The following is a 23,392-nucleotide window of genomic DNA, read 5'->3' on the forward strand; positions in this document are numbered from 1 at the left end:
AATGCGTTTTTTGGGCGCAAACCTTGCGCAATCAGCCGCATGCGTTTCCAGGCGGCAAATTGACGCCTCTAAAAATTACTACATGTTGCATTTCCGCGCCAAGACGCAGACGGCTAGACGACGCATGCGTCGTCAAACGCGGCAAAACGCGAACATAGAAAAACGCATGCGTCGATAATGTTAAAGATAGGAATACACAACGCATGCAGATATTTGCGGAAGAAACGCTGCGGACACAACCGCAAATGTGAAAGCGGCCTTACAAACTAGTCCTGCGGTTTTTATGCGTTTTTTATGTGTTTTTTCATGCGGATTTGTTAGTGTTTTTGACAAGCTAAATAAAGAGACAAACTTAAAAAAAAAAAAAAATGTACGTGATTCCTAGTCCAACCTCTTCTCAATCTCCATTTTGGAAAGCCATAGCACACTTTCTGAAGGTGATCACCATGAGTGCTCGTACTAATGAACATCGCAGCGAAGAACGTAGCCCACCGCATGCCAAAGAGCGTGTGGGAAGTAATCTACGGATACGCAGGCCACAACGCCTCCATATGCTAGGGGTTTTGCTGGATTATCTGAATCAGCAAAGATTGCAGGTAAGCTACACTTATGTGTAAAATAATATTACAGGTCTTTTTTTTACTGTGTTGTGCAGTAACCCATATTTTTTTCTACACTCGCAGACCAGAAGAACCCGAAAAATGTGGGAACACCCAATAGTTGCACAACGGACTGTTAAGGGACATTTTCGTGTTCGATATCAAGATTTGAGGAGGTGAGTTTTTCTTACTGTATGTGAAATGACTTCCTGTAAACTTATCCATGTCTGACCGAATCTTTACTCCTTTTATCCAGATACCCAGATAAATTCGTGTCGTTTTGTCGGCTCAGCATCCCAGCGTTTGATCAGCTTCTGTCTTTACTCCGAGCTGAACTGACATACACGGACACAGTCATGCGGAAGTCCATCTCTGCTGAGGAAAGGCTGCTCATCACCTTGCGGTAAGTATTTTTGGACACATCTTTGCCACGTCAATGTCTCCGGTACGTGTGGTGAAAGTTTTCCCATGTCCTGGAGACACTGACACATGACCATTTAAAGGGAACCTGTCCCCCCAAAATCGACGCTGAGCTAAGCATACCGGCATCAGGGGCTTATCAACAGCATTCTGGAATGCTGTAGATAAGCCCCGATGTAATGTAAAGATGAGAAAAATAGGTTATATTATAGTCACCCAGGGGCGGTCCTGGTCTGGTCCGATGGGTGTCGCGGTCCGGTCCTGCGCCTCCCATCTTCATCAGATGACGTCCTCTTCTGGTCTTCACGCTGCAGCTCCGGAGCAGGCATACTTTGTTGAGGGCAGAGAAAAGTACTGCAGTGCGCAGGAGTCGGGCCTCTCTAACCTTTCCGTCGCCTGCGCACTGGAGTACTTTGCTCTGCCCTCAACAGGGCAGGCAAAGTACGCCGGAGCCGGAGCCGCAGCGTGAAGACCAGAAGAGGACGTCATGTGATGAAGATAGGAGGTGCCGGACCAGACCACGACGCTCATCGGACCGGGACCGCCCCTGGGTTAGTATAATATAACCTCTTTTTCTCATCTTTCAGGATACATCAGGGGCTTATCTGCAGTATTCCAGAATGCTGTAGATAAGCCCCTGATGCTGGTGGGCTTACCTCACCCTCGATTTTGCAGGTGACAGGTTCCCTTTAAATGATTGGGTGTATGCACATGTCAGCTTGGTTTTATGGAAATTATTATTTATTTTTTTTGTTTTTTTACATTTTCCGGGCGCATGGTACACAAACACGTACACACATGGATTGGCCACCATGAAAGAAGCAAAGCGCTGTTTCTCAGAGGAAGGTGATGAAGAGGATCTTATTATTCTCCCCGGCTCAGCACACAAACTCTTCATCACCTGCTGCTGGTGACCAGCGCTTTTCTTCTTCCATGGTTGCCATCCATGTGTTACTAATGCCTCACACAGTTACACTCCTGTACACAGATATCACTGGTCAATTTGTCCTTACCGTTAATATTGTGACATGTGAAACAAACCTGTCAGCCTTTTTGGCCGCTATAGAACATGTTGAAAACAGACGTATCTACTGCATTGTTAAATTGATTGTGTAGGCACCCAGCTCGAACAACAAAGCTATTTACCTGTGGAGCCGTATGCTCACATGGGTGACGCAGGTGTGGCTCATGCGCCTCCTATGTTTTTGCGCTGCAACCCTCCTGCTTGCTTCATTGTTGTAATGTGCTTGCATACTTTTCTGCCATGCTGAGGATAGAGCAAAGTACTGAGGTGCGCATGTGCTGGGACTCCAACGTTTTCCTGTGCCTGCGCCATGCCGGAATGTGCTCTGCTCTTCGCAATGAAGAGAAGTACAGCTGCGCAGTAGAACCATGAACATAGCAGGATGTCGTCACCGAGGCGCTGGACAATTACCTGCTAAACCCATATGACTGTGCACTTCCCCTAATGTAAGTCAGCACTAAATTTTTTGCGTTATAATGTTTGACAGGGGAGTTATTGACAGCATTCGAAGATGTTCTTGAAAAACAATAGAAAGGAGGTGGCATAGCAGCCCTAACTGCTGACAGGTTTCCTTTAACTTGAGGGTGACATTACTAATAATCTTTTCTTTTCCTTGCAGATTTCTGGCCACAGGAGAGAGCTATACATCCCTACACCTCCAATTTAGAGTTGGTAAATCTACCCTCTCTCAAATTGTGAGGTGCACATGTACCGTCATCTGGCAGAATTTGCAGCCCATCGTGATGCCTTCCCCAACCGAGGAGACTTGGCTGCAGATTGCAGCAGTCTTTCAGTCTGTGGCCAATTTCCCAAACTGCATAGGTGTAGTTGATGGTAAACATGTAAGGGTTCAGCAGCCACCACAATCAGGATCACGCTCCTTTAATTATAAGAAGTATTTTTCTGTGGTCCTGATGGCGGTGGCTGATGCCCATTACAAATTTGTTGCCATTGACGTTGGTGCCTTTGGTAGTACTGGGAGTTCTCGGGTGTTGTGAACATCACAGATTGGCCATCCCAGAAGATGTGGAACCTGAACATAATGCAGCAGAAGTTCCTGCTACAAATGGGATAGAGGCTGGTGCGCCAAAAGAAGATACATCATCTGCTGACTCCGATGTTCCAGATGTATCTTGGGTGGAGTCCTCTCCAGGCTCAGGAGCGGGAATGTTCCTTCAGTGCTGTGAAAACAAAGACAAGGAATTTTTTAGTTTGATACAAAAAATTATATTCATCATTACTGCACTCACTTTATTTATAACAAGTCACCTCCTCAAAGTCCTGATGTGAGCAAGAAAGTTAATTCTTCATACAGACTGAAGTTCCCTTTGGCCGGGGAAGACCTACTTTTCGATAGGTTGCTCTGTATTTTTTTAAACCGATCTCGTACCGACCTCCACCGTTGTTTGACATCTTTATCTAAAAGAGTAAAATAATATGATCATTACATTCCATTGAAAAATTATTGTTAGGAAAGGCCGTAAAAAAGGCCGTAAAAGGCCGTAAAAAAATAATTACTAATTTTCTGCTGCAGGCCACAGTTTTATCCATCATAATCAGGATAAAGGTCCCAGAAAATCCTGGTCCAGCAGTTATCCCATGCATATTTATCTTTGTAGGCCTCATCGGCCATTGTCCCAGATGACGGGCATGTCCTTTATCTCTAATGGATACCAAAATGTGATTAACATACTCATATGGAATAGTTACATTTATAAAATGTATTCATTATAAAAAAAATATAGAAAATGTAGACACACCGATATGTTTTATATATATAGACATATAATGTATATATATATGAAAAAGTTTGGGCACCTCTATTAATCTTAAGCTTAATGTTTTATAAAAAAAAAATTTTGCAACAGCTATTTCAGTTTCATATATCTAATAACTGTTGGACACAGTAATGTTTCTGCCTTGAAATGAGGTTTATTATACTAACAGAAAATGTGCAATCTGCATTCAAACAAAATTTGACAGGTGCATAAGTATGGGCACCCTTATCATTTTCTTGTTTTAAATACTCCTACCTACTTTTTACTGACTTACTAAAGCACTTTTTTGGTTTTGTATCCTCATTGAGCTTTGAACTTCACAGCCAGGTGTATGCAATCATGAGAAAAGCTACTTAAAGTGGCCACTTGCAAGTTGTTCTCCTGTTTGAATCTCCTCTGAAGAGTGGCATCATGGGCTCCTCAAAACAACTGTCAAATGATCTGAAAACAAAGATTATTCAACATAGTTGTTCAGGGGAAGGATACAAAAAGCTGTCTCAGAGATTTAACCTGTCAATTTCCACTGTGAGGAACATAGTAAGGAAATGGAAGAACACAGGTACAGTTCTTGTTAAGGCCATAAGTGGCAGGCCAAGAAAAACATCAGAAAGGCAGAGAAGAAGAATGGTGAGATCAGTCAAGGACAATCCTCAGACCACCTCCAGAGAGCTGCAGCATCAACTTGCTGCAGATGGTGTCACTGTGCATCGGTCAACTATACAACGCACTTTGAACAAGGATAAGCTGTATGGGAGAGTGATGCGAAAGAAGCCGTTTCTGCAAGCACGCCACAAACAGAGTCGGCTGAGGTATGCAAAAGCACATTTGGAGAAGCCAATTTCTTTTTGGAAGAAGGTCCTGTGGACTGATGAAACCAAGATTGAGTTGTTTGGTCATACAAAAAGGTGTTATGCATGGTGGCAAAAAAACACAGTGCGTTGTATAGTTGACCAATGCACAGTGACACCATCTGCAGCAAGTTGATGCTGCAGCTCTCTGGAGGTGGTCTGAGGATTGTCTCAGATGCTTTAGATTTGCTCAGGAGCTTAGAATCAGCCAATTTTGTTTCCATCTCAAAAAAATAATTTGAGTTGTCATCCTTAATAGGATCTTTTTTTAGAATATCCACTGATGTAAAAAGGGCCTTACATATGTTGATCATAAATCTTTCAGATGGGTGATCATCAGTGGCTCGTATATTGTCAATCAATTAATTATTAGAAATACATTGCCCTTGTATTTTCCTTTGATCTAATTTACCAATGTCACCTTTTTGTAAACATTTTCCTGTAGATACAGAATTATTATAACTGGTTGTATTTTCTGAGCATCCCCTCATACAAGACTCACGAGACTTCATTTCCCAAACAAGTACAGAACCTTTCTACATTTTCAGATTCATTGGATAACATCCAAAGGGATATTACCTCCTTCAAAAACAGCCTAGCTAATTTTGAAGACTTCAAAAGAAGCAACAACGCGAAGATTAGAGGGATCCCAGAGACGATTCAGACCTTCCAATTAAGGGAATATGTCTCCTCAATGATTTCTCAGCTATTTCCTAACATTCAAAAAAGAAATCTGGTTGGTTGGAAAGGCCTTTAGGTTAGCAGGCCTTCTTATCTTCCGTCTGATGTAGCTACAGATTTTATTGTTTCATATTACCCCAACTGGATAAGAAATTCACTGCTTGGTATATCAAGAGAGTCAAGATTCCTTTCTTCTCCATACAGCCACCTAACCTTTTTTAAGGATCTGTGTAAAGATACTTTGCAAATCAAATCCTCGTCCTAAATGAAAGTATCACTTAAAATGCCCAGTAAAACTGTTTCCCATATATTCCATATTACAGCATGTGAATAAGCCGAACTTTCCTCCCAACAAAGTCTTGTGGTCATCGGGAGGTGATCCGGACAAGACAGGCTGTTAGGAGTCGAGTTCCCGCCACTGCACAGGGGGAATCTCGAGCCATGTCTGCTGCGGTCTCTCATTCTGCATCAGCTGCAGTGGAGCCTGCTCAGCAGAGACATCAGTCCCAGTGTCTCACTGAATCTGGTACTGTGCAAAGGGTTACTGCTGCCTGTCCAGGTTCTGCTATTGTATCCTGCACTGGTCTGCGGCGAGCAGGCTTTTCTGGGACAAAGTCCTGCTTTGCACACACTGAGCATGCCCAGGGTAAGATCTCTCAATGGAGATCAAGGGTCACATGCTCAGGTACTGCAGCAACTTCCATTGGTCCTCCAGGAAGGTCATGTACCTGATCAAGTTCTATGGAAGTCTTCCATTGGTCCTTCTTGGAAGGTCCTGAAGTTGCTGCAGCTATAAAAGGTTCTCATGACCGCACGGCCATGCGCTAGTGGCAATTTATGTATGAGCTCAGCGCCAGTGTTGTCATGTATGTATGTATGTATGTATGTATGTATGTATGTATGTATGTATGTATGTGTTTGTATATATTCAGGGACCCGGCTGAAATAAGCCCCTAGAATGCTGGCACCTCCGGCGAGGAGTTTCATGCGTGTGTATTCAGGGACCCGGCTGAAATAAGCCCCTAGAATGCTGGCACCTCCGGCGAGGAGTTTCGTGTGTGTGTGTATTCAGGGACCCAGCTGAAATAAGCCCCTAGAATGCTGGCACTTCCGGCGAGGAGTTTCATGTGAGTGGATTCAGGGCTGGCGTATAGCCATCAGAATTCCGGCTCCACCGGAGAGGAGCTGCGTGTTTGCATTTGACTGCATGACCACCATCTGCTCTACTAAGTAGCTGTGTTCCCCTGTGAAGCTAACAGGGTACAGCATTCTCTTTACTAACGGACTCTGTGAAGTAACAGAGTTCGTTTATACTACTATATTGTACCGCCATATCTAGCAGCAGGTTCTTTCCTGCACGGTGGATCCCGGGTTGCAAACGCACCAACTACTACTAATCTATAATATAACGCTGGGAGCGTCACTCTGTCCGAAGCCTCTATAGACTGCGCAAGCGCACGCGCCGGCGCAGTCTAGGCCCCACAGAGCGACGCTCCCAGGAGATCGCGGTATGCGTAAACACTGAACGCTCACCGCGATCTCCAACGGAGAAGCAGGGACCGCCAGGAGGGTAAGTATGATATATTTACCTGTCCCGTTCCTCCGTTGCGCGCTGCCCCTCCGTCCTCCGGTCCACATCCTCTGCCTGTGACGTTCACAGTTCAGAGGGCGCGATGACGCGCTTAATGCGCGCCGCCCTCTGACTGAACAGTCACAGGCAGAGGACCCGGAAGACAGACCGGCGCGCAGCGCTGGATCAGGCCCAGGTAACTATAGCAAGTGCCGGGGGCCTGAGCTAGCGGCGACTCCGGCACCTGACCCCCACAGCGCGCCGGTGTCCCCGCCTGCTCAGGCCCCCAGCACCGCCGCGCACAGCCTGAGCCACCGCACCCAGCACAGCCTGAGCCACCGCACCCAGCACGGCCTGAGCCACCGCAGCCAGCACCGCCTGAGCCACCGCAGCCAGCACCGCCTGAGCCACCGCAGCCAGCACGGCCTGAGCCACCGCACCCAGCACGGCCTGAGCCACCGCACCCAGCACGGCCTGAGCCACCGCACCCAGCACGGCCTGAGCCACCGCACCCAGCAGGGCCTGAGCCACCGCACCCAGCAGGGCCTGAGCCACCGCACCCAGCACGGCCTGAGCCACCGCACCCAGCACGGCCTGAGCCACCGCACCCAGCACGGCCTGAGCCACCGCACCCAGCACGGCCTGAGCCACCGCACCCAGCACGGCCTGAGCCACCGCACCCAGCACGGCCTGAGCCACCGCACCCAGCACGGCCTGAGCCACCGCACCCAGCACGGCCTGAGCCACCGCACCCAGCACGGCCTGAGCCACCGCACCCAGCACGGCCTGAGCCACCGCACCCAGCACGGCCTGAGCCACCGCACCCAGCACGGCCTGAGCCACCGCACCCAGCACGGCCTGAGCCACCGCACCCAGCACAGCCGCCCACAGCCACGCACAGCCGCCGCACCCAGCACAGCCTGAGCCACCGCACAGCCTGAGCCACCGCACCCAGCACAGCCACGCACAGCCGCCGCACCCAGCACAGCCACGCACAGCCGCCGCACCCAGCACAGCCACGCACAGCCGCCTGCACTCAGCACCGCCACGCACAGCTGCCCGCGCTCAGCTCCGCCACGCAAAGCCACCCACGCACAGCACAGCCACATACAGCCGCCCGCACTCAGCACAGCCGCCTGCACTTAGCACAGCCGCCCGCACTGATGGGGGCGCAGGATGGAGCAGCACATGATAGGGTGGAGCAGCACATGACAGGATGGGGGCGCAGGATGGAGCAGCACAGCCACCGCACCCAGCACAGCCACCGCACCCAGCACAGCCGCCCGCACCCAGCACAGCCTGAGCCACCGCACCCAGCACAGCCACGCACAGCTGCCGCACCCAGCACAGCCACCGCACCCAGCACAGCCACGCCCACCCAGCACGGCCACGCACAGCCGCCTGCACTCAGCACAGCCACGCACAGCCGCCTGCACTCAGCATAGCCACGCACAGCCGCCTGCACTCAGCACCGCCACGCACAGCCGCCCGCACTCAGCACCGCCACGCACAGCCGCCCGCACTCAGCACCGCCACGCACAGCCGCCCGCACTCAGCACCGCCACGCACAGCCGCCCGCACTCAGCACCGCCACGCACAGCCGCCCACGCACAGCATAGCCACGCACAGCCGCCGCACCCAGCATAGCCACGCACAGCCGCCGCACCCAGCATAGCCACGCACAGCCGCCGCACCCAGCACCGCCACAAACAGCCGCCGCACCCAGCACAGCCACGCACAGCCGCCCACACCCAGCACAGCCACGCACAGCCGGCCACACCCAGCACAGCCGCCCGCACCCAGCACAGCCTGAGCCGCCGCACCCAGCACAGCCGCCGCACCCAGCACAGCCACCGCACCCAGCACAGCCACGCCCACCCAGCACAGCCACGCACAGCCGCCCGCACCCAGCACAGCCGCCCGCACTCAGCACCGCCACGCACAGCCGCCCGCACTCAGCACCGCCACGCACAGCCGCCCATGCACAGCACAGCCACATACAGCCGCCGCACCCAGCATAGCCACGCACAGCCGCCCGCACCCAGCACCGCCACGCACAGCCGCCGCACCCAGCACAGCCACGCACAGCCGCCCGCACCCAGCACAGCTGCCCGCACCCAGCACAGCCGCCTGCACTCAGCACAGCCACGCACAGCCGCCCACAGCCACGCACAGCCGCCTGCACTCAGCACCGCCACTCACAGCTGCCCGCACTCAGCACCGCCACGCACAGCCGCCCACGCATAGCACAGCCACATACAGCCGCCCGCACTTAGCACAGCCACCCGCACTGATGGGGTGCAGGATGGAGCAGCACATGATAGGGTGGAGCAGCACATGACAGGATGGGGGCGCAGGATGGAGCAGCACAGCCACCGCACCCAGCACAGCCACCGCACCCAGCACAGCCACCGCACCCAGCACAGCCACTGCACCCAGCACAGCCACCGCACCCAGCACAGCCACGCACAGCCGCCCGCACCCAGCACAGCCACGCACAGCCGCCCGCACTCAGTACCGCCACGCACAGCCGCCCGCACCCAGCACAGCCACCTGCACCCAGCACAGCCACGCCCAGCCGCCCGCACCCAGCACAGCCACGCCCAGCCGCCCACGCACAGCACAGCCACATACAGCCGCCCGCACTCAGCACAGCTGCCCGCACTCAGCACAGCCGCCCGCACTGATGGGGGCGCAGGATGGGAGCACATGACAGGATGGGGATGCAGGATGGAGTAGCACATACCAGGATGGAGACCATATACCAATATAAATGCTCGCCACCCGGGCGTAGAACGGGTTCAATAGCTAGTAAATATATATTCGGTGCGTTCTGCCAACCCTAACACAGGCCATCATATACTTCATACGTTAAGTTTAACTGACTCAAGTGAATTTTTTTTTTTCTCCCTCAAGCAACATTTTAGTGCTCCATACAGTTTATGTTTCACATTATCTATGCTAATGTATATTCTTACTTTCAGGTGCTGATTTAAGCAATTTTTTGGGTGATGTACTCTTTAAGTGACACTTGACTTTGTTACTTAACAGATTTATTCCTATTCTTTCCATATATTACTCAAACTGTTTGTATGATTAATACTTTTGTTTTTTTCAGGTGTTGTATTTGAGCAACGGTTAACTATGTATATATCTACAGATATCTATGACTGCTTGTCTCTCCTATTCCCATAGGGGCTCTTCCTTTTATTAGCCTTTTTTCCCTTACCCTTTACCCTTTACCTCTATTCCATATTCCTCCCTCCCTCCCTCCCGCCTTTCGCCCCCTGGTTCCTAAATCCCATACCAAAAATTAATGCAAATTATTTGAAAGAGAGCATAGTCTACTAGAATGCTAATTCTTCTTATTTTTTCAATTCTTTTTAAGGGTCTTCAGGTTGCCCAAAAGGAGGCGCAGATACGAATACTGGAGGAACGAATTCGGCAGACTGACATGACTGGTTTTTCACAAAGTCAAATGCTGCTGGAGAGATCAGAATGCCAGTCCTTGCAAAATGGTGAGATCACAGACAAATGCAATTCCATTTATTTACACCTGTATATGAAAAAAAAATCTAAAAATATGCTGTGTATATACAGTGGATACGGAAAGCATTCAGCCCCCTTTAAATTTTTCACTCTTTGTTTCATTGCAGCCATTTGGTGCATTCAAAAAAGTTCATTTTTTTCTCATTAATGTATACTCTGCACCCAATCTTGACTGAAAAAAACAGAAATAAGCCGGATTACTCACCGGTAATGCTCTTTTAGTGAGTCCACGACAGCACCCCACTGGAGAGAGAGGGAAACCCTCAGGAACAGGAAACCTATTGAGAAATAAAAGGGGGCGGTCCGCCTCTCCTCCTCAGTTTTGATTTCAGAGTACCCGGAGGACCGCCAGTATTAGGCAAATATCATTTATTTCATTTTCCAAACTTATTTGCTTATGATTAAAAGGATTTTACTCAATAGTATGTATTATATTAATCTAGGGAGGGATGTAAGAGGGTGCTGTCGTGGACTCACTAAAAGAGCATTACCGGTGAGTAATCCGGCTTTTTACTCCTCGCCACGACAGCACCCCACTGGAGATCTTTCAGAGACCATCACCTAGGGAGGGGACCACCGTGCTGAGGACAGTCCTGCCAAAGTCTAGGTCAGAAGTTGACGATAGGTCTAGCCTATAGTGGTTATAAAATGTAGAAGGATTTGACCAAGTTGCCGCCTTACATATAGTTTCAATCGGGACGTCTCCCCTCTCTGCCCAGGAGGATGCCATCGCTCTGGTAGAGTGTGCTGTTATGCCTTCCGGAGGGTTTTCTTTCCTCGCGGAATAAGCCAATCTGATAGACTCTCTGATCCACCGGGATAAGGTGCTTTTTGTTACTCCATGACCCTTCTTGTGACCCTGGAAGGAAATAAACAGAGCCCTACACTGTCGCCAGCTGCTGGTCCTTTCAATGTATTTTAACACTACTCTTTTAACGTCTAGAGTGTGATATTTCTGTTCTTCAGGAGTGGAGGGATTACTGAAGAAAGTTGGCAAGATTATTTCTTGTGACCTATGGAATTTTTTTGCTACTTTGGGAAGGTAGGAAGGGTCTGGTTTAAGAATTAACTTATCCTGAAAGGTTAACAAAAAAGGTGGATCTATAGAGAGTGCTTGGATGTCACTGATTCTCCTAGCCGAAGTCAGTGCTACCAAGAGGGCCGTTTTTAGTGATAGACATTTAATGGGTATTGAGTCTATTGGCTCGAATGGAGAGTCTGTTAGGGCTTGTAAAACTAAATTTAAATCCCAGGGAGGAATCCTAGGTATGTTAACTGGATTTATTCTTTCGCAGGCTGTAATAAATCTGGATACCCATCTATCCCCCGCAATGTTATGGCCATAGAGGGCTCCTAATGCTGATACATGAACCTTTAAGGTGTTTACAGTTAACCCTAGTTCTCTCCCTTTTTGAAGAAATTCCAGGATAGATTGTATCGGAATTTCTGATGTGTTGGTAGATGTATGGGATTGTAAAATTTTTTTCCATATTCTCGTATAAATTCTTGTGGTGGAGGGTTTTCTACTCTGGAGAAGTGCATCAATCAAACCCCCCGAGAATCCTCTCGATCTTAGCATCTGCCTCTCAAATTCCAGGCCGTCAGGTGGAGATTGTCCACCTGCGGTTGGAAAAACGGACCCTGGAAGAGAAGGTTGGGTGTTGAGGGGAGGACCCAAGGATCTGAGACCGACATGGTCTGTAGCCATGAGAACCACGGTCTCTTGGGCCAGAATGGAGCTATCAGTACAATTCTCGCTCCTTCTTCTCTGATTTTGCGTATGACTTGAGGAAGCAATATGATCGGAGGAAACGCGTATGCGAGACTGAACTGCCAAGGGGCTTGGAGAGCGTCCAGAATGTCCGGATGATCCGCTGGAGACAAGGAGGCAAATTCCGGACTTTCCTGTTTCTTCTTGTGGCGAAGAGATCTATCTGAGGACGGCCCCAAAGAGATATTATGTCCAGAAAAATTTGCTGGTTTAGGCACCACTCTCCTTGTCTCAGGGTGTGTCGACTTAAAAAGTCCGCCTGCTGATTGCTTGCTCCTCTTATGTGCAGCGCAGTAAGGGATGTTAGGTGACTTTCTGCTAGGTTTAAGATTTCTGTAGCAGAAGACATCAGAGTCTCTGATCGTGTACCTCCTTGACGGTTTAGATACGCCACTGTGGTGGTGTTGTCGGATAGGACTCTGACGTCCTTCCCCCGAAGCTGTGGGAGGAAATGGTATAAGGCGTATTTTACAGCATTTAGTTCTTTAAAGTTAGAGGAGCTGCCGCTTTCCTCCATGCTCCATGACCCCTGGCAATAATCATTCCCCATATGAGCGCCCCATCCATGAGGACTGGCGTCAGTGGTTATGGTATGAGATGGCGTTATTACCCATGGAACCCCACTCATCAAATGGTTTGAGTCTAGCCACCATTCTAAGGAAGTTAAAACCTCCTGAGATAAGGTTATTTTTGCATTTAGGTGACCAAATAACCGTCTGTCCTCTTGTAAAATTTGATGTTGTAGTGTTCGAGTATGGTGTTGAGCCCATCTTACTGCAGATATACAAGAGATAAGAGACCCTAATAATGACATAGCTTGTCTTAGGGATATACGTGGATTATTTATTGCGGCTAGGACTTTGTGTCTGATCAGTAGAATCTTTACCTGTGGTAGAAGACACTTTTGAGATATGGAGTCTAACTGGAACCCCAAGAACGCCTGACGGGAAAGCGGAGTGAGTCTGGATTTGTCGGTATTGATTATCCAGCCCAGGTCCTGTAGAGAGGAAATTGCGTGAGCTAAACGATCAGTACATTGAGTAACTGAATTTCCTATTACCAAAAAGTCATCCAGATAGGGTACAATTAAAGTCTCCTTCTGGCGAAGGTATGCCATCACCTCTAGCATTATCTTGGTGAAGATCCTCGGCGCTGTTGAGAGGCCGAAGGGTAAGGCCGCATACTGGAAGTGACGAACCTCGTTGTTGATTTTTACCGCCACTCTGAGGAATTTTTGGTATCTATCATGAATAGGGAGATGATAGTAAGCATCCTTTAGATCAATGCCCCCCATCATACAGTTTGGGAAGAGGAGCTTCATGGTGGACCTAATGGATTCCATTTTAAATGTATAGTTTTCAATAAATGAATTGAGTTTTTTAAGGTTTATGATGGTCCTGAAAGAACCGTCGGGCTTAGAAATTAGGAATAGGGGAGAGTAGAATCCCCTACCCTCCTGTCCCACCGGCACTTGGACTAGGACCTGTTTTGATACTAGGGTTTGAATTTCAAGCTCTAGAGCCTGTTGCTGTATAGGCGAGCTGAGAGATGTTATAATATAAGACTCGTGGGGAACACGAGAGAATTTTAGTTTAATTCCATCTCGGATGATATTTAAAACCCACGAGCTAGATGTTATTTTCTCCCATTGAGTGGTGAAAAATTTCAGTCTGCCCCCAACTGGTATATCCTCAGTATTTGTTGTCTTTTGGGGGGTTGGGTCTTCTAAACATGGTACCTCTCTGCTTGTCGTCCTTAGCGGTCCATGTTGTAGACCTATCCGTTTGCCTCCTTTTGCCAAACGGCCTCCTCTTAAAGGCTCTCCTGTAAAAGGGAATAGAGGAATCAGGAAAAGCTTTCTTCCTGTCCTTTGCCTTTTTGAGTATCTCGTCTAAGGTCTTACCAAAGAGGTACTCACCCTCACATGGGATTGCGCATATTTTGGATTTAGATTGCGTGTCCCCTTTCCAACTTTTCATCCATAGAGCTCTTCTTGCGTTATTCACAAGGCCTGCAGATCTTGCTGCTAAACGGAGTGAGTCGGCGGAAGCCTCTGCCATAAAGGCCGCTGCTCCTCGTATTAAGGGGATGGCTGCTCGTAGTTTTTCTCTTGAGCTTTTATTTTCGATTTGCTGGTCTAATTGATCAATCCAGATGATCATTGACCGGGCAGCGCAAGTGCTGGCTACTGCAGGCTTGAATATTCCTGTAGCCGCTTCCCAAGACCGTTTAAGGGATGACTCGGCCTTACGATCCAAAGGATCGACCAGTAGTCCCGCATCTTCCACAGGTAGAGTGGATTGTTTAGAGGTAGAGGCTACAGCTGCGTCAACCTTAGGGACTTTGGTCCATGTAAGAAGCTCCTCGTCACTAAACGGATATTTTCGTTTTGACGCTGAGGGTAGAAAGCTTCTCTGATCCTGCTTCTCCCACTCTCTTTTAATTAATGTTTTCACTGCCGGTATAACTGGAAAACATCTCCTCTTTCTGTCTGCCAAACCCGCGAACATTATATCCTGCGCGGTTTGCGCACCCTTAGTTTCCTCACACCCCATGGTATTTCGGATTGATTTTACCAAGTTGTCCACACTGTCTAAGGGAAAACATGAGCGTCCCTCGATCTCTGATGAGGATGATGATGCTGAACATGATGACAGGGAGGCGTCTGACAGTACAGGTTGGTTCTCTGTCGGAGTCTGACACGAGTGTCGGTGTTTTGGACTTAGTACTACGTGGTTTGTCCTGGGTCATATTTTTTAATTCCTCCCTAATAATGGCCCGTAAATCCGTAATGGACACTGCTGCTCCCTGTGTTGTTTCCTTAAAACAGTCCTTGCACAGTTTTTTGGGGTATGAGTCTGGAAGGGGCTGGCTACACAAGGCACATTCCTTGTGTTTCGTTTTTTGTCGCTTTTTGCCCTAAGCGTAATAAGTAGAGAGAAAAGAGAAAAGAGAGAAGTAGGGAGACAGCATCAGCTTAATAGGCAGAGTTCACAAACTCACCCAGTGAAGCAAACAATACCGAATCAGAAGGCCGAGATCCTGTTCTGGAACCGTCACTTTTACGAGCGGTCTCCGAGGATCCTTTGGCGTGATCTTTGGCGGGGGGTACTGGATCTCCAGCTGTGGGGTCCATGGCACCTGGGGATGACATCTCTGCATCGCCGTTTTACCGTTCGTGTGCGGTTTAAATAGTGCGCCCAAACTTCTCCTTTTTTTTTTTGCGCATGCGCAGATTGGCGCCGGCTCCCCCGCCCTAGATCCGGCCTAGGCGCCCCAGAAGTCCATCATTCATTTCCGGGGTAGCCTGTATTGCGGCGGCCGGCGTATGTGCGGCCCGGGATTCACGTCGGACCGCACTAGGAGTGCAGTCGTTCTCCTACCTCCAGCCGTACCGCCACCGCAGATGATGCCGGGCAGCCCTCCCCGGACCCGGCCGTCTGCGTGCTCCTTCAGACGAGCAGGGAGCCGTCTAACGGAACTCCCCCGACGCTGCTTCTGAGCCGCAGCCCCTGCCGTTCTCACGGATACCGCGCAGGCGGCATGCTATCCCAGGTATGTTTCCTTGAAAAAGTCCTGTCGTTCCCGCAGGAACAGGAAACCTAAACTGAGGAGGAGAGGCGGACCGCCCCCTTTTATTTCTCAATAGGTTTTCTGTTCCTGCGGGGCGGATCCCTCTCTCTCCAGTGGGGTGCTGTCGTGGCGAGGAGTAAAATAGTAATTTTTGCAAATTTATTGAAAAAGAAAAACTGAAATATCACATGGTCATAAGTATTCAGACCCTTTGCTCAGTATTGAGTAGAAGCGCCCTTTTGAGCTAGTAAAGGGAATTCTTGGGAATTATGTAACAAGTTTTTTACACCTGGATTTGAGGATCCTCTGCCATTCCTCCTTGCAGGTCTCTCCAGAGATGCTCAATTGGGTTTAAGTTAGGGCTCTGGCTGGGTCAGTCAAGAATGCTCACAGAGTTGTTCTGAAGCCACTCCTTTGTTATTTTAACTGTGTGCTTAGTGTCATTGTCTTGTTGGAAGATGAACCTTCGGCCAAGACTGAGATCCAGAGCACTCTGGAAAAGGTTTCCATCCAGGATATCACTGTACTTGGCCACATTCATGTTTCCTTCAATGACATCCAGTCATCCTGTCTCTGCAGCTGAAAAACACCCCCATAGCAAGATGCTGCTACTACCATGTTTCACTGTTGGGATTGTATTGGGCAGGTGATGAGCAGTGCCTAGTTTTCTCGACACATACCGCATAGAATTATCACCAAAAAGGTCTATCTTCGTCTCATCAGACCAGAGAATCTTATTTCTCATAGTCTGGGAGTCCTTCATGTGTTTTTTTAGCAAACTCTATGCGAGCTTTCATATGTCTTGCACTGAGGAGAGGCTTCCTTCGGACCACTCTGCCATAAAGGCCTGACTGGTGGAGGGCTGCAGTGGTAGTTGACTTTGTGGAACTTTCTCCCATCTCCCTACTGCATCTCTGGAGCTCAGCCACAGTGATCTTGGGGTTCTTCTTTACCTCTCTCACCAAGGCTCTTCTCCCACGATTGCTCAGTTTGGCTGGAAGGCCAGACATCTGGTGGTCCCAAACTTCTTCCATTTAAGGATTATGGAGGCCACTATGCTCTTAGGAACCTTGAGTACTGCAGAAATTCTTTACTAACCTTGGCCAGATCTGTGCCTTGCCATAATTCTGTCTCTGAGCTCCTTGGCCAGTTCCTTTGACCTCATGATTCTCATTTGGTATGACATGCACTGTGAGCTGTGAGGTCTTATATAGACAGGCGTGTGCCTTTGCAAATCATGTCCTATCAGTTTACTTAAACACAGCTGGACTCCGATGAAGGAGTAGAACCATCTCAAGGAGGATCACAAGGAAATGGACAGCATGTGACTTAAACACAAGTGTCTGAGCAAAGGGTCTGAATACTTCTGACCATGTGATAGATCAGTTTTTATTTGTTATTAAATTTGCAAAATTTTCTACATTTCTGTTTTTTTCAGTCAAGATGGGGTGCAGAGTGTACATTACTGAGAAAAAAATGAACTTTTTTGAATTTACCAAATGGCTTCAATGAAACAAAGAGTGACAAATTTAAAGGGGTATGAATACTTTCCGTCCCCCCTGTATATTTCTTCTCTTGGGTGTCTGGGTCTGTTTTTAAAGGATAGATTAAAAATCTGAGATCATTCTCCAAATAGGTGAGCATCATTGCACCTTTGAGGCATGTTTGGCATATCCATCTTTAATTCTTAAACTTTAATAGCCCAAAGTCTAGAGCTGTTTTAAAAATGATTATTATTTACCTCCAGTGAAAAAGGAATACCTGTGTGCTATCACTATCATCAGTGGCATACAGTGTTCGGAGGAGTACTGAAAAAAAAATAATACAAATATATATATAAATAAAGGGAACACTAAAATACCACATCCTAGGTACTGTATCACTGACTGATATTCCAGTTGCAAATCTTTATTCATTAAATAGTGGAATGCGTTGAGAACAATAAAATATCTATATTTTGAATGATACTCAAAATCAATGTGGAAAGTCAAATTATAGGCTGACTCAACTTCAGTGGAAAAGCCTCAAGACAAGGAAATGATGCTCAGTAGTGTGTGTGGCCTCCACGTGCCTGTATGACCTCCCTACAATGCCTGGGTGTGCTCCTGATGAGGTGGTGGATGTTCTCCTGAGAGATGTCCTCCCAGAGCTGGATTAATCCATCAGTCAATTTCTGGATGGTCTGTGGTGTAACATGATTTTGGGGGATGGACCAAGATATGATGTCACAGATGTGCTTGATTGGATTCACGTCTGGGGAACAGGCAGGCCAGTTCATAGCATCAGTGCCTTCATCATGCAGGAACTGCTGACACACTTCAGCCACATGAGGACTAGCATTGTCATGCATCAGAAGGAACCCAGGGCCCACTGCACATGCAAATGGTCTCACAATGGGTCTGAGCATCTCTACTCTGTACCGATTGGCTGTCAGGGTACATTTGGCTAGCTGTTGTGAATTCCGCTCTTGGGCTCCCTCCGGTGGTTGTAAGTAGCACTTTTGTGAATTCTGCTCTTGGGCTCCCTCCTGTGGTTTTGAGGGGTATAGCTGCTTCTTGGATTTAGTATCAGCAGCTGCTTCCACTGATCTTCTTTCTGCTCGGCTATTTTAGTCTGGCTTTATCCCTCAATCAATGCCAGTTGCCAATTGTTCTTGCCTGGAGGCACGGCTCTTGGATTTCCCTGACACTCTTACCCGTTCAGCAAAGTTAAGTCCTTGCTTGTCCTTTTGCAGTCCACTTGTTGTGGACTTATTGTTCAGCACATTTATGTTTTGTTCATTTGTCCAGCTTATCAGTATGTATCTATTTAGCTAAGCTGGAAGCACTGGGCTGCAGATTTTGCCCTCCACACCTTTAGTTAGGTGTGGAGATTTTTGCATATCTCTGCGGTGGACTTTTTCTAGTTTTTATTACTGACTGCACAGTGTTTCTTTCCTTACTGTCTATCTAGCTAGAATTGGCCTCCTTTGCTAAATCTTGTTTCATACTACGTATGTCATTTCCTTCTCCTCTCACAGCCAATATTTGTGGGGGGCTGTCCTATCCTTTGGGGATTTTCTCTTAGGCAAGATAGCTTTCCTGTTTCTACCTTTAGGGGTAGCTAGTTCTCCGGCTGTGACGAGATGTCCAGGGAGTGACAGGAACATTCCACGGCTACTGCTAGTGTTGTATTAAGATCAGGGACTGTGGTCTGTATAGTTACCACCTGCCCAGAGCTAGTCGCATGTCGCTCCTAAATTACCAGTCCATAACAGCTAGCTCACGGAGGGCTGTGCGTCTTTCCAAAGAAATGCCTCACAACACCATTACTCACCCACTGCCAAACAGGTAAAGTTGGAGGATGTTGCAGGTAGCGGAAAGTTCTCCACAGCGTCTGCAGACTGTCATGTTTGTCACATGTGCTTAGTGGGAACCTGCTCTCATCCATGAAGAGCGCAGGATGTCAATGTCGAATCTACCAATCTGGCAAATGCCAATCTCCCTGCATGGTGTTGGGCTGTAAGCACAACACCCACTTATGGAGTCTGTTTCTGACAGTTTGAACAGACACATGGATGTTAGTGGACTCTGACACTGCTCATCCTGTTCCTCCTTGTACAAAGGAGGCTGTAGTGGTCCTGCTGCTGGGTCTTTGCACTCCTACAGCCCCCTGCACAGCTCCTGGTGTTCTGACCTGTTTCCTGGTATCTGTTCCATGCTCTGGACTACAATGTCAACATACCAGTGTGCACGTGCCGACCATAGGGATAATGGCAATGGGTGGTGCATGCCCACTGCTTTGTTGACGTTTTAGTACATTACTTCAATACAATGGTGCCTAAGTCACACATACCGCGATCTCTGGCACCATTTTATAGAAGACACTGTATATGCAAATTAACAGACACTGTGGGTTAAAGAAATGGCACTGGATAGCACGCACTGACTCTGGCACCATTTTATTGAAGTGTTATACTACAAAATTAAAGGGAACCTATAACTAACTAGAAATGACACAGTTAACCTGCAGATGTGTGGTTAATCTAAAGGTTAGCAGTGATATTATTCTACCCAGTGCCAACATGCAGCTGAATGCATCGGGGAGAAAATGAACTTTATTCTTCTCTCCAGCATTCAGTTTTAGTCAAGGAGGAGTGAGCGCCACGGGTTCAGTCATTGCTCTGAGTATACAGAGTGGCCATTGTAACCGCACCAGTCCTGACTGACTCCCTCTACATTGAGGCCGGCTGTCAGTCAGTGACGGGTGCACGGTAACAGCCCGTTCTGTATTCTCAGAGAAATGACTGAACCCGCAATGCCCCCAACCCCATGACTGAAGCCAAATGCTGGCAGGGAGAATTATTGGGATCATTATTTAAATAAAATGGAAAGTTGTCAATAACATTTTCTGCTGTTCTGGAATCAATAAGTGCTTGACCCGTGCACACTGAGGAACTGTAAGGAATAGACATAGGCATGAGCAATTTACCTTTGGTGGAGGAAAGAGTTACCTCCCTCCTCACGTAGGGTCTGAAGTTCTCACTGTTTAGCTTAAAGGTTGGGACAATTTGTGTAATAATTATCCCGATCACCACAATGCAAACAGAGTCTGCCAGTAAGGTTACGGGATCTTTCTTCTGGGAATAATGTATTCCAGCCGATCGTCATGGGTTTCAGTTTAGCCATTCTGGGAGGATATTATAACTCCTGCACGACATGCGCCGTACAAGTAGGGCGCAAGTCAGAACCGAGTGTATTAAGTGGGCTCACAGTCAATGGCTGTGTGTTACAGTCAGGGCCCACTTCTAGCAATTGTGGGTGGAGCAAGGCCGCGATTGTTAACTTGTTAAATGCCTCTGTCAATATCTAACAGCGGCATTTAACACACGCTGGCATGGGGACGCTTCATTCTAAGTGCCTATCGACGTGCCTGTGATGTGATTCTGGGTTGCCGTTGGGTTCCTGTGACAGCTGGGGACCTGCTGAAGACCCTCTCTCTTGTCATTACGGAGTTCCTTTGAAATGCTGCATGTGGGCAGTAACTTTGCTGCCTCATTATAGTGAATGGATCGCTCAGGGGCTTAACCCCAAAATGACCACAAATACGTCTTTTTACTGACCTGAGATATAAGAGAATAGCATCCGCATGCAGGTGACAGTCCAGCAGCTGTCGGCTGTACACTATAGCTGACAACTTGCTGCATAAGCCACGATCAGTGTTGGGTCAATATCTGTTTAACACCTTAGATGCTGTTGTTAAAAGTGACTACATCATATAAATGGTTAACAGAGTGTGTTGGCTTCTGATTTTACCTCATTGGCACCTAGAGGTCATGATTATGTAGTCCTGATGTTTGCCATGGCAATTCACAGGCAAATAGCGGCCTTAGTCTGCCGGCTACAGCGGCCTGTTCAGAAGTTAGTGACATTTAGGTGGTAAAAATACACTTTTCCGTTTCTTTTATGCCACTTTGCATTAATTCCTGAAAATCATCTGAAGGGTTAATAAACTACCTGACAGCAGTTTTCAATATGTCGAGGGGTGCAGTTTTTAAAATGGTATCACTTTTGGGGGGTTTCCAATATATTGGACCCCCAAAGTCACTTCGAACCTGGATAGGTCCCTAAAAAATTTTGTAAATTTCCTTGAAAAAATGAAAAATTACTGCTACAGTTTTAAAACTCCTGTAAAGCTAACAAAATAAATGAACAATTTTGCAAATGGTGCTGATGACAAGCTCACATGAGGGAAAAAATATTTATTCATGCTTTTCTGTGGTATGACTCTGGATTAAAGGGATAATCATTCAAAGTTTGAAAATTGCACTTTTTTTTACATCTTTGTCAAATTTTTTACATTTTTTATAAATAAACTCAAGACATATAGACCTAAATTTACCATTATCATACATTATAATGTGCCACAAGAAACAATCTCAAAATCACTGGGTTACGTTGAAGCGTTCCAGAGTTATTGCCACATAAAGTGCCTCTGGTCACATTTCAAAAATTTTGCACGGTCACTAAGGGGTTAATCTGAAACTCCTCATTTGGAGATTTAGATGGAAACCCCATTGGCACCCGCAAACCATAACAGCAAAATCTGCACTGTAATATGATGCTCCTTCCCTTCTGAGCATTGCACTGTGCCTCAAAGTAGTTTCCGATCACTTATAGGGTATCTTCAGGAGAAATTGCATAACAAATTTTACTGTTTTGTTTTCTCCTATTACCCCTTTTGAAAATTACAAACTTGGGGCCAAAGCAACATTTTAGTGGAAAAAATGGTTATATTTAATTTACACAGCCCAGTGTTATACAATTCTGTGAATCGCCTGAGAGTTAAAAATACTTACTACTACCCCTAAATGAATTCCTCAAGAGGTGTATTTTCCAAAATTGTCTCACTTGTGAGGGTTACTGCTGTTTTGGCATGTCAGGGGCTCTTCAAATGTGTCATGGTGCCTGCAAACTATTTCAGCCAAAATTGCTTCCCTTCCCTTCTGAGCCTTGCCATGCGCCCAAACAATGGTTTTCTACCACGTACGGGGTATCAGAATACTCAGGAGAAATTGTACAACAAAGTTTGTCTATTTTCTCCTGTTACCATTGTAAAAATAAAACATTTGGGGCTAAAGCAACATTTTGACAGCCCCCCGACGCAAAACGCGCGTCGGGGCTACGGCATACACGGTCCATCACCTGTTCTCTCTCACATGGGTAAGCATTAGTTATTTACTGCACTATGAGTGGCACTTTATGCCTAGGATAATGCAGATTTATATCTATGTTACATAACATCTTCTCACATGCAATCTCTATATCCCTGCCTGTTACATTAAGTTGTCTCTTTGAGATGTATGTGCTAACTGAATTGTGCTATGTGCTGCTATATATTGCTACGAGATCCTCATGATGGCACGTGTTAGGCAGATTCTTCCCCTGCTATACTCATCTTGTATTGTCCTATGGGTTTACACACTTAATTTTTATGTGAGTGAGTTTTCAATAAAGATTCTTTATATATCACTGATGTTACTGTTCTCATCTCACTTTATTGTTAAGGGCACATTTCTTCATTTCTTTTTGTAGGATTATAAAGCAACATTTTTGTAAGAAAAATGTGATTTTTTTAAATTTTCACAGCGCAACATTATAAAATTGTGTGAAGCACCTGCAGATTCAAGGTCCTAACCACATATCTACATAAATTCCATGACGGATGTAGCTTCCAAAATGGGGTCTCTTGTGGGGAGTTTCCACTGTTTACGCACATCAGGGAGTCTGAAAGCATGATATGGAATCCGTTATCTATTCAAGCCAATTTTTCGATGCAAAAGTCAAATGATGCTCCTTCCCTTCCGAGCTCTGCCAAAACAGTGGTTTACCCCCACATAGGGGTAATCGGTGTACTCAGTAGAAATTGCACAACAAATTGTATGGTCTATTTTCTCCTGTTACCCTTGTGAAAATGCCAAATTTGGGGCTAAAGTAACACTTTTGTGGGAAAAAGTAAAATGTTCATTGCTTTAATTCCTGTGAAACGCATGAAGGTTTAATAAACTTCTCGAATGTGGTTTTGAGCACTTTGAGGGTGC

General features: G+C 47.1%; 1 protein-coding gene across 2 annotated transcripts in view; it reads left to right on the forward strand.

Moving 5' to 3' along the window:
- The window catches only part of KIF21B (kinesin family member 21B), a 637,471-nt gene that overhangs the window by 337,067 nt on the left and 277,012 nt on the right, over positions 1 to 23,392 (forward strand). For both annotated transcript variants that reach the window (XM_077295392.1, XM_077295391.1), the window contains exon 22: positions 10,309 to 10,438. In XM_077295392.1, the coding sequence (XP_077151507.1) occupies positions 10,309 to 10,438 (130 nt within the window). The remainder of the gene's footprint in view (positions 1 to 10,308; positions 10,439 to 23,392) is intronic.

The sequence above is a fragment of the Ranitomeya variabilis genome, chromosome 3, assembly GCF_051348905.1.
Source record: "Ranitomeya variabilis isolate aRanVar5 chromosome 3, aRanVar5.hap1, whole genome shotgun sequence".
NCBI classification, from domain to species: Eukaryota; Metazoa; Chordata; class Amphibia; order Anura; family Dendrobatidae; genus Ranitomeya; species Ranitomeya variabilis.